This window comes from Oreochromis aureus, linkage group 4, assembly GCF_013358895.1.
Source record: "Oreochromis aureus strain Israel breed Guangdong linkage group 4, ZZ_aureus, whole genome shotgun sequence".
In the NCBI taxonomy this organism is placed as follows: Eukaryota; Metazoa; Chordata; class Actinopteri; order Cichliformes; family Cichlidae; genus Oreochromis; species Oreochromis aureus.
In genome coordinates, this window is record NC_052945.1 from 2,900,587 (window position 1) to 2,913,027 (window position 12,441).

At 43.3% G+C, this 12,441-nt stretch overlaps 1 protein-coding gene across 2 annotated transcripts in view; it reads right to left on the minus strand.

Moving 5' to 3' along the window:
- The window catches only part of LOC116314301 (xylosyltransferase 1-like), a 42,439-nt gene that overhangs the window by 7,520 nt on the left and 22,478 nt on the right, over positions 1-12,441 (minus strand). For both annotated transcript variants that reach the window (XR_005612920.1, XM_031732278.2), the window contains exons 5-8: positions 9,110-9,190; positions 8,135-8,351; positions 7,623-7,799; positions 3,205-3,473 (exon numbers count right to left, since the gene is read on the minus strand). Coding sequence is in view for 1 of the 2 variants with exons in the window: in XM_031732278.2 (XP_031588138.1) it covers positions 3,205-3,473; positions 7,623-7,799; positions 8,135-8,351; positions 9,110-9,190 (744 nt within the window). In the remaining variant the exon portion in view is untranslated. The remainder of the gene's footprint in view (positions 1-3,204; positions 3,474-7,622; positions 7,800-8,134; positions 8,352-9,109; positions 9,191-12,441) is intronic.

Sequence of the window (12,441 nt, forward strand, 5' to 3'; positions counted from 1 at the left end):
TATCTGGCACTCCACCCGCTCGTCTACATATGGTAATCTCTGTTTCTGAAAAAAGCCAACATGGCTGAAGCAGTAATGCTGGGCCTTCCAAATGTAAGTGAGGTTTCCACAGATGGTCTGTGTTCAATACAAACGACAGGTACAGGAAACGCAGCCGAGATGGGGAACTCCAGGCCTCGAGGGCCGGTGTCCTGCAGGTTTTAGATCTCACCCTGGGTCAACACACTGAATCAAATGATTAGTTCATTACCAGGAGAACTTCAAGACATGTTGAGGAGGTCATTTAGCCATTTGAATCAGCTGTGTTGGATCAAGGACACATCTAAAACCTGCAGGACACCGGCCCTCGAGGCCTGGAGTTCCCTGCTTTACAGCGTATCGTCACTGGCAGCTGCTGGATTATGGCTCCAAATTACTCCAGGTTTTTTCCAAAAATATTTTTAAAAACTTAAACCTACATTCTCCTAAAAAACTCCTTATCCCGTTTTATTTATTTATTTATTTATTTTCATTTTTTTTTTCCAAGTATTGTTGGACAGGTAGAAATTCAGACTCCCTAGGAATGATGCTGATACTCAGGTTCGCTGCCTGATTGGCTGTCGTTAGTCACATGTCCCCATCGCATGCCTCTTTTTCCAGAAGACAACAGAAACATCAGCTGTGACTGTGGTTAATTCAACATGGTAGCAAATTACAGGTATTGCTGACCTTGTTGTCTTTGAGAGCAGACATGTCCCCAGGATGTGACTGTTCTCAACATTAGTGCCAATCATTTGGATGCAGCCTCAATTACAACATTCAGAGCTTCTGATAATTAGATTTTAAGGCTTACAGAGTCTGTTATCTCCCCTTCTCCTGTTTCCAGGCAGTGTTTTCTGCATTTCCTTTTCTTCTGTTGTGTACATACTGTTGTAGGAGTGCTCGTATATAACAAACTCAGGCTTTAAACTCAGATTCAGACAGTTTTCTGCTCTTTAATCTGTACGTAAAAGAGTCCTTAATATGTTAATGTCAGGCCCCCTGCTCTGATTGTGAGCACGCACTTCACCCCATCCTGCTACGATTCAGACTTTCTGCTCTGAAGGGGAAGCCAGTCGCATTAAAGACGACTCAAAGAAAGAGAGAAGGGCGCTGAAACGGCTCGTGTCAGACAGAGGATGGACCGGGCAGTGTTCACTGACATAGATAAGGATTATTTTGAACCACCAATTATGCAAAGGTCCTTTGCTCCAAATGTGAAACCAGCTCTTTGAAGAATGACATCAGGTCAGCTGTCATTCATTTCCTGATGAATGGCCTCACGTTATTATCAAAATCGTCTTTCAGGTGTTTATGTCTGTTTCTCCTTTTTCATTCGGACTGGCGGGCGAATCTTTTTCCTGGAAAACTCTTAATGTGACAGCTCGTATCCCTGAATCTCTACAGAGGATGTGGAGAATCTCCAAGGATCTGTTAAACCAACTAAATAAATGCATCTATGTTACTGCAGACATGGTTTTAGAGGTCTCTGACTGAAATCACAGGTTGAAGGAAACAGACTGGCCCTTTCTAACCACCCCCTACTTCCCCTTGCACACACGCACACTCCCATAATGCTGCCCCCACCCATGCCAGCCACCAGTCCCCACCCAAGCTCCAGCAACAAGTACCTCCTTGTACCTACTGTGAGAGAGACGGAGCTGGAAAAATCTAGCCTGTGCAGAAACTGAAGCCTGATTGTACAAAGGAACAAGCTCGCCTTATCTTCATATTTAATTTGGACTGCACAAACACCAGCGGTGGCCAGTTTGGTGGAAAGACATTTCATCTGCGAGTCCTCCCCTTTCCCCTGAGAAGACGACTGCACAGTTTCTTTCTCTGCGAAAAGCACAATTTACTGGCACAGCCAATAATAACAGTGTGTTACACAGAGAGTGATGGAAACTGATGGAGGTGATACCGGCACCTCTGCTCCAGCCTCTGACAGCCGTGCAAACAGTGAGCTGGACCTGATGAGACGAATGCTTCTCTATGTTGAGTTCAAACCAACAACAGCTTCATCTTCGTTTTACAGTTTCAAATATCTTGGAGTTCAAACCTGAAGGCTCTGCAAACACTGCACTGCATGGCCGATCACGTAGATAATAAATGAGAACGGTGGAAAAAAAGGGATCCTGCGGACACGATTACACCCGTAGATGGATGCTCTCCCATGCAACACCTGTGCTATTCCCAGCCTGACTGCCCCTGATAAAGCCAAGGCTTTTATCTCATTTCCTGCCTGCAGGTGAGGAGCTGAGCTCGAAAAATAACCTGAGCAAAACGACCCCAAATTCCCTCTTTACAAACCAAAAAGAGGCTGTTTGGCCTCTTTAGGTAGGCCAAGTTTTCAGTATGATTTTAATTAAAGCTTGCACAGCGCTACATTTGATTAATATAGAGAAAGCAGTAAACCTGAGCAACATAACTCATTTTCACACATCCTTTCCAGTCTGAGCTTCTGTAAACATCAGCTGACAGAGGTGTGAGAGAACGCAATGCCTGATGCAGATGGATCATACGATCATACGTTAGCTGGTTTGAACCTGTCAGACTGGGCCAGTGTGCAAATACTGCAGCTCACAGTCGGGCACATTTACTGCTACTGAGTGGGCATTATTCCTGCAAGCTCCATTCATGCAGACCCCTCACCGAAACCACTCGGAGCATTTCCAGTATCGAGTGGCTCTGAAGTGGACCGATTCCTGCTGTGTGGCATTTGTGGAAAATATCCTCACAGAAGCGTCCATGTGTGAAACGGTGACAGTCAATAATCTGAGCTGTGAGAATCATTTTCTGCTAATCTGAAAATGTTTTTCTGTTGATGCCGTGAAGTAAAACACTTCCTGTTTCTTTGTAATCTACCGTGAAGTTACACGTCATGATTCGATGCACTCTTCCCATCAGTCTGTGTTAACAAAAGAACCTTTGGATGCTTCTGGGACAACACACACACACACACACACACACACACACACACACACACACACACACACACACACACACACACACACACACACACACACACACACACACACACACACACACACACACACACACACACACACACACCTACCTGGGATTTCAGCAAGTTTTCCATGTGGTTGGTTGGGCTCTGGTGCAAACACACTGCCACACATATCAAAGCACTCTTCATGCATCACAGCCCAGCACCCTTGTTCGTACCTGCAGCTGTTGTCGCTGGGATGTCCCTGCAGCGAGCTGGCAGCGCGGGACAGTCCCATACGAGCAAAGGCGTGGTAGTGGGTGAGCGCCGAGTCCGACAGGCCTGCGGGTCCGTCTGTCTCTGCCTCGTAGATGTTCTCCCAGTAGGCCTGCAGACCCGGTGTTCCCGAGGCGAGCGCTCCGAACAGGTAGGCGTCCAGCTGGCTGATGATCTCCTGACTGACGCTGGCCTCAAACTTCCGGGCAAAGAAGGTGGGTCTGGACGCTTGCTGCGGTCAGGAGAGACAAGATGAGGAGGGATGAAGATATGTGCACAATAAAAGGCAGTTTGATGGGTCACAAAGAAGATATTTTACTTCTTTCACTGACTCACTGGTTGAAATGAGTCCAAACACAAGGAATACAGTCCCATGGTGCCTTGCTGTCACAAACAGGCTTATTCATGCTGTTTACGTCCAGCATACCTGCAGGATCACTGATGTTTACCAAGAAAAACATGAAGCACAGCAGCCTCAGTCACTGCTTTCTGCAGCTGTGGTGCAGTGAGATGAATGTTTTAATGAAATGCTGCAGTAAAAACCCTGAAATGAGTCAGTTTCTGCAGTGTGTTTACCACCAGCCTGTCCAATTATAGCCAACAGCTTCAACACTGAAGCAATTACTTTTACCCACGTTAACTTCACAGCTACCTCTGCTTTCGACCATTAAGTCGATGCTTAGCCTCTTTTATAATGTCACAACTGTACTGTGAGCCATTTATCCATCAACATCACTCACAGATAACATTTTCAACCATTTATCCTTTTAAGTATTTTAACAATTTATCCGTTTACAGTTTATGGCGTCTATTCAGATATTTTGTTTTCACTTGTTTTTAGTCACACAACGACATGTCCAGATGTTTTAGCTCTGGAATTTTTATACAGATAAATAGAAATTAAAATGTAAACAAACATCAACTCATCACTCGGCAGCTACAGAGTCACCGAGCTCATAATAAGGACAGTTTCAGTCAGCATATCTGATACTGATGATCATTATTTAAGTCAGAAGTCTCCAGCATGCAGCTTCACACAAAACTGTCATTGCAGTAAGAGACTCACCATCACACACATTAGTTTTTTAAACACGCACTGAGGGAAAAACATACTTTGCATCATTTCATTCTCAGTGAAAGGACGACCGGGCACCTCCCCGGGAACACATAGTCCATGTGAAAACCTCTGAGTCAGCACATTCCCAGACAGCTTACCCCGGCCTACACCTGATTCTAACCTAAAACCAAGTCTGGAAACCAAAAGCAGCATTTTGAAGGTCTGCCATATGATGTTCTCACTCCCAGGCTCCAAAACTCAAACCACTCCCAACAGACAGACACCAAGTCTGACATCATGTTGGGATCTCAAAGGAGACATGAACGGCTCCTTCTTTCCTAAAATAGCTGCGATGGGAAAAAAGACACGAAAATGATCAAATCAGACTGTAGTAATAAAAGTACCGAGCGAACATTCGCATTGACAGCTTTATGAAGTCGCCACCTGGACTGGTTTCCAGTAAAAAGGTGGATCATGTCAAATATTGACTGGTGAAATTTCTCGTCTCATGAATGTAATTTTTATGCCACAGCAGAGAAACAGCTGCTGTAATAATCTGTATTCTGGTTCAGCTCCTCAAAGGAATAAACATTTAAAACATTTTAAGGTTTTTGAAGACACAGGCGGCGATGGGACGACATCACATCAGGTCTGAGCTCTGCTGGTTTTCAGCAGAGACAAATCAGATCTTCAGGTCCTGCGAGGGCTATCGATTCATGCAGGTCATAAAAGTCTGGAGTTTAGGAGCTCTTTCATAAAGGTGGTCCAGCGTATCACCTGCACGGATACACTGGATCCTTATTGAGAATTTAAAGACCTCTGCCGATCATGAAAAGCAGAAGTGCTCAGAACATGTGGGACAGAAGTGACAAAGAGGCTGAGAGGAAGAAGAAGAAGAACTCTTCCAGACTGCAGGAAAGAAGGGCTTGGCTATATGATGTCACCAGGAGGGTGTGACCTCACCACTCGGTGGGCTCCGGCTGCACCGGCGAGCCAGGAAACCCCAGACTAATGAGAAGGCCTGAGCAGCCTGCAGCGGAGCGCTTTGTTCCTCTGAGAAGTTATTCTGGGTGATTTGTAGCTAAACAACAGTGGAAACCACTAGTTACAGAGTCAGGGAGCCTTTTTGTTTCATCCATCATCAGATCAGAGAGAAATCATATAAATCTACCTTAACTCCATGCTCTCCACTGTGCCTACAAAGGTCAGACAAGACTCTTACGCTTTATTTAGCCAGGATTTATCATCTTTAACCCTTTTATCCTTCAGGTTATTCCAGGAGAGCCGTATTCCCTCATTATTCCCATTACTGATTATTGTTGGCAGCAGTTTGTCCAACAGAAACCAAACTAAGCCTTCAAACTCCAACCTGACATTTAAAGTGACAAATAAAGCCAAACATACTCAAGCTTCCCATTAGAGGAACCTAATGAAACCACAGTGTTCACATTTCAGACGCTGGCACCAGTGAAGTCTTTGCTTTTATTTATTTGAGCAGAAAAAAAGCCTGAACATCATCTGTGAAATGGTTTCCAACTGATTTAAAGAAGTCAATAACTAAAAGAGCAGTAACTGATGAGAACTAATGCTGTATATGTAAACAGTTTGCTACAAATGACTGATTTTTCAGTGCATTTTATTGTGGCCCAGTCTAAAAAGTAAAGCATATGTACATATGTCCTGTGACCCTTACATCCAGGACTCTGAGCTGCTTTTCCAACTGGCAAACCCGACATTATAATAATGACAACCTTGAGAAACCTCAGCAGTGAGTTTTGGGGAGCTACCGAGCTCTAAAAATATTTTTGCCATAAGTGCAGAGCCGTTTCCAGGATCAGCTCTCCTTATAGAAGCCATCAGCAGCCCCACCACAGGCGCTGTCCTCAGGTCTGTTGTTACAGCGAGCTGAGGACCGCCTGCTGGAAGTAAAAGCAGCACTGCTAATTTGTGAATGCGAAGCTATTCTGGTCTCTGGTGACCTCAGGAGGAAAAGAAGGCGGAGCTTCTGAGACATGATACGGCCACAACTTTACCAGATTTTATATCAGTAAATCTCAAAAAAGTGTCAAGTGTGGATTTATCCAGACTTCATGTGTTCTCAAACCACCAATAATAACTGTGACAGGATTCTTCTTACAGTCACTCATAATGGCTGAGACTCTGTTTTCAGAGGTGGAAAAGTTGCATCAGTACAAGAGATATGACTTTAGGTCGGGAACAGCAGGAAAACGGGAGGCTGGGTGGGTTCCAAAGCAGCTTGCAAACTGTGAGCTTCACTCGTCACTGGTCTGTGTAAATTAATGATGTAAATCTGGTAAATATTAGGAGCAAAAGTTTCCTCTCTATCAGGGAACTATTGTTGAAGGGATTTGGTTGGTTGTTACGAATTTTTGAGGGATTAATTATTTGTTCACATCAGATCGGGTCTCTCTTTTCTGTGGGCATTCAAATTCCGTTCAATCTTTAACTGTTAACAGATTTCTCTGTAGGGCTTCCCAAGGTTTAGGGGACAGTACACATTAATCAAGAGACATTAAAGAAAATGCTAATGTTTTAGCAGCTAATTCATTCACAGAGTCGACCTAAAATTCACAAGTTTAATTAAAACCCCCCCAAAAACAAACAAAAACAGCCACTCACACAAGTTTCGCACCAAAATGTAATCCACAATAAGATGTCGGAGTGAACCTTTCTGGTATTCAAATCAGGTTTTTGTGTAGTTCTGCTAAAAAAAAAAAAAAAATTAAAATAAACCCCCCACACAAATGTCACTGGTGTTGCTGTGCTGCCTCTTGTGTGATAGTGTTTAAGTCACTTACAGACTAATGTTAATGATATTATTGATGCTTCAGGAATCATTAAAGTTGTATTAATATGTGAAAATGTAATGCAATGACTTATTTTCTGCAGTAACCAACAGTTTACAGAGAAAATCCCAGCAGGGAACCAGGCAATGCTAACGTCCAGGTTAGCCTACAAAGGACGTCTGTGCACATCATCCTGACAGAAGAAACAGGAAGTCCAGCTGTGTGCAGCTGGTTCAGGCTGAGCCAATTCTACTAGACCATCATATTTCATAGACACAGTCTGCAACTCATTAAACTCAGACTCAAGTGGAAAGTGTTTGCTGGGATGTGAGCCGGTGTTACAGGACTACTCATAACCACAAACACAAACCTGCGTTCACTCGTGTCTGTGCTGGTTTTACACCTAAAGTCTCCAAATATGTTTTTTTGAAATTATGTACATTTTATGCTGGGCCCTGATTGGCTCTAAGCCAGGTTGGATGTCACATGATGCTGCACATGAAACGTGGCGTCCTACCTGGAAGCGCGGCAGATCTGAGGGCTTGAAGTCGTTGGGCGAGCAGCCGCACCAGTCCACGATGTGCTTGTACTGGCACTTGCATCCCAGTTTGCGGTTCCAGTTGGTGAGCCTCAGGTTGTTGTCCACCATGGTGTCACAGTGGGCGCTGTTCTCCAGCACGGTGTGGAAAAAGGACTGCAGGAGGGAGACATACGTTTATCAATCATCATCGTTTTATGCATTTAATGCAGAAAACCCCCCAAAAATCTCATTTTGCTTTTTGACTCATCAAATATAAAAAACATTTTTTGTGATGATAAAGAGACTCATGTGAAAAATTAGAAGTGTTTCAGGTCAAAGTGAGCTGAAATAAAGCTGAAATATTGCCTCATTTTAAGAGAAGAGACTTGGAGGATGTCCCGGGATCATTTCTGCTGGAATACTTTATATGTTTTCTTGTTAAAATGACAGACTCTGTATCGGCGTGCCGTGTCTGAAGAGTTCTATACATATGTGTGCGTGTGTGTTACCTCGGCGGGCAGCAGCGTGTAGGCGTAGAAACGCTTCATGCTGCCGACCAGCTCATCCCTGGAGTTGACCACATAATCCACAAAGCGCCTGTTGAGCAGGAACCAATCAGAGCCTCCATCCACAGAAATGCCCTCTGGGATCTTTCGATCTCCAAGACGCCACATGTGGGTGTCGCACTCGTAGAAGAGACGGTCCAGGCCCTGTTTACGGATGAAACTGAGAGGACGCTTACGATTATTCAGCCTGAAGCGTGCTGTAATGAGGAGACAGCTAAAGACTTACAGAATAAAGACTTCTTAAAAAAGGCCCTAATATTGACACCCTTTAACCTTTAATGTTATTTATTTTACTTAATGCAGAGTAGACCAGTTTTTATTGATGTCCAGGTTCAGAAGAGTTGTAAACTTCTTCCCTCAGTCTATTCTCTGTCTGAAATCCCGTTTTAGCTCCCATCAGCTATTCTCTGATTGGACGTCGTCTGGAAGCCTGGAGGATGAGGGGCAGCACCCAGTGCTAACTGTAACCCTAACAGAGTGTGGTGTTTAGCCCACACGTTGTATTTATATCTGTTTCTTTTAATATGATATTTCATATCAGCGTCTGACACTGCGACACACACAGGCTTATGTAAAGAACCTGAAAGCAAGCAGTGTTTCCTTCCCACAGATTTCCTTTCTGTGAATCCAGCCAAAGATGTTTCAGTGGAACTGCGCTGGCCCCTCAAGGGCTTTCCAGGAACCGAGCTTTGGTTAACTTGGATATAATTTTGGGAAGCGCAGGAGCATTTCCAAGTATCTCCCCGCTTCTCGCTCACAAACGCCGAGAGCTTCAAATCCTTGTTCAAAGAATCCACGATTCAGGTTCACCAGCTCGGCCCGCAGCCCAACGTAACACTGAGTTATTGTGCAGCTTGTTTTTCACTTCATTGCACTGTTTTAATAAAGGCCCGTGGGGCACACAGCAGACTCTCTTACCGCGCGTTGTCTCTGCCGTGAGATTTGATGAAGTTCATGTTGCGGTATTTGGACAGGAAAGCCACCAGCTGGTCGTTGGTCCTGAGGAGAGACGACAGCTGTGAATCATCAGATCAGACTCCATCTGACCGGGAGGTGTGGGTCACAGAAACAAACACACCCCGGCCCCATGCTGCGAACACTGCTGTGACTTATGTGTTTGGACCTCAGTATCAACAGTTTCAGTCTGTTTATGTCTAGAAGACAAGCAGTTTGACAGCAACAAGGTTTATAGTCGATGTTCATGTTGTGATGTCACCATGAGCTTCAGTGCTGCTGTTCAAAACGTAAAATTACAACAACTACAAAGATGAAAATGAAATGCAGAGAAGATGTTCACATTTCCCCTCAGGATGATCGTGACACTCGGCGCCATCATCAGGTCAGAGCGGTAAAGTGAAACGTCTGCTGGTTTTTAATCCCTGTTGTTAGCAAACAGTTTAACAAATCTCGGCTAAACGCAGAACTCTGATCTCAACATCATGCAAGTTAGACTGCTGTGACGAAAGGGGAAAAAAGGAAAATATATCAGATATACAAAAACACAAAAACCTAAAACCAAACCTGGATTAAACAAGTCTAACGTGAGTCTAAAGCCCGGCCCACACCTCGTGCAAAACCAGCTGGAGCTTCATCCAAAACAGAGTCTAGGTGTTTGTTTTTACAGTTAAAGTAAAAGCTGGCGTGTGAAAAGTTAACGTAATCAACTAAAATAATATAAAAGCTATCAGAAACAACACCGTGCTCTCACAAAGATAAAAGACAGTTAATTTTGTGTTACTCTCTAAATATCCCCCTTTAGAAGATAAAAACACTTTTAAACAGCAGCAGTACTAATCCAGGCTTAAACCAGGTGTAGTAATAACAACTCCAACATGTTGGAACAGCCCACCGGTCATGTGACCCCAACTCTAAACTCTTCATAGGACTATTTTTGAAAGCATCCAGACTTCAGCTGCTCGTAACACCAAATCAGACGGACACTGAAACAACACGGCAAGAAATTTTCATGCTTTTATTTCATCTATCGAGCACCTTTTTATCTTAGAGCTAATTTATTGTGTTATTTTTCTCATCTACTCTTTTGGTGTACTGTGCTTATTTTTATTACATATGGTAACTATTTATTCTTTTTTTGGCTTTATTGCACTTTTTGACCTATTTTACTTAATCGTTCTATATTCAGCCTTTACATGGTGTTCGATTGTTTTTTATTTAGATTTTTACTGACTGCGATCATGTATTTAACTTTATTTTTCTATTTAATTCTTTTGTGTAATTTTTACCTCAGAGTTATTTTGTCATAATGAGCTGTTCTACTTAAAATAAAATAAGCATGTTATTTTATTTCCTCCTATTCTATTTATCAAACCATTTTTACTCGAGTAACTCTACTCCATTAAGCTGTAACTTTATTTTTTTTTAAACGCAGGAATTTCCCAACTTTTGGAATAATCGGATTTTAACTCCTCCTGTGTAATCATAGCAGTGTCCTATTATGTAATAATTCATTCATATCTGATCCTGTCATGACGTCGTGAGCGTTTGGCCTCCTGAAGAACAAAAACAACACCAAACCAAACATTTAGGTGTCTGATGAGGACTTTAATTCCTTTAACGGCCGTACGTCTAAGCAGGATGCTGTTGCTGACGAAGGATGCAGCTCTTGTTGTAAACTGTGCAAAAACAATCGAGGTGATGCTGCGTGGCTGTTTTTTGGGACAGCTGCCCCAGTTTATTTACTTCCTCTTCCAGGCTCGGCTTCAGCGCGAGGCCCGAAGCGAAGGCTGCACGCTCACACAGACTCTCCCAGCATGCACAGCGTGAGCCTGGTGTCGGCCCGAGCTGCAGACAGGACAGCAGACGCACAGATCGCTTTGATTACAGCTGATTACAGTCGTTAAGACGAACCGCAGGCGTGCATGTGTGCATTTGTGGCCGTGTTTGTGTTGCTGCTGTGCAGAGGCACAGCAATCTATAGCTGGTCGTATATCGCTAAAGATTTCTCACATGTACTTTGGTAAATTATATTTAGCTATGTTAGCTGAGGAAAACTTTCACTTTTTGACAGCTGGTGGTCGTTTAGTGACGTTTAGCTAAAAAATAAAAAACCTGGAAACAGGTTTGGATGCATAGAAGCAGAATTTGTAGCTTGGGGCTGCTGTGGATTCGGATGCTTTGACATCTATTAGAGCTGAAACTGTTTTGTTCCCTTCGTGTTGAGACACACGAATTCGTGTTTCTTTGCTGACTCACTGTTTATATACACTGACCTTTTTTTTCTAAATAATGTGACCTTAACTATAAATAAATCATTTTAGAAGGAAACTCAACAATAACAGAATAGTTTCATGTTATCGTCTTATTGTTTTCTTACGTTTGTTTCTTAAATGTATGAACGACACATTTGTAACATAAACAGCTGGAAATCATCCGTTTGTATTTAGCTCCTAATCTGAGCTGATCACAGTTACTGGGTTGGCACATCTCTCAAACTGGCCAGCAGTGGTGAGTACATACAGTCACTGAACGACGGTGCGTCCGTGGACAAAGCACTGCTCTGTGGGATCATGTTTTTATCTTTGTTCTTGGACAAAATGAAAGAAAAAGGTGATTTTAGTGTTGTGTCTCTTCCTTGGGTGAGGCCTCTGGCCCACAGCTGGCCCACAGCTGGCCCACAGGTTTATGAGGGCCAATCTGACTACGTAATTATTCATGGAAACATACCTTTAACTTTTTATAAAACAAAAAACAAAAAACTGTTTGTTGCAATCTACATGCAAACACTACAACTTGTTTTAAAAAACATCTGATTAAGTTTTTGCCTGCAGACAGACGGGCCGTCCATGACTCCTGCCAACGTTCAACACACACATGTGCAAAGATAGCGTGACGACGAAAGCTAAAAGAACTGCATACGTTAAGTTTATTTCACCTTCCTCCTCAGCTGGATGAGGGCGTTCCCCTCTCTGCTAAATCGGAGCCTCCGTCGTTTAGCCGTCTCACTGTCAGAACAATATAGCCTTATTCTGCCAGTGTTCATCAGGACCAGCGATCAATAAACTCATTCACTACTTATCCAGATCTCCCAAAACCTTTCCTCACCCCTGCTCCAGACTCTGGACACTTCATGGCACCAGAAACTCCACAGTGGATCTTAAGACTGACTGCATGAGGCCACGAGAAAACAGGTCTCGAATCTCCTGATCTGTGACCTTCCTGATGGTTTTATGGTCTCAATCTCCAGTTTCAAGTCTGATTAAATTCAAAATGATGTAATCTTTATGAATTAT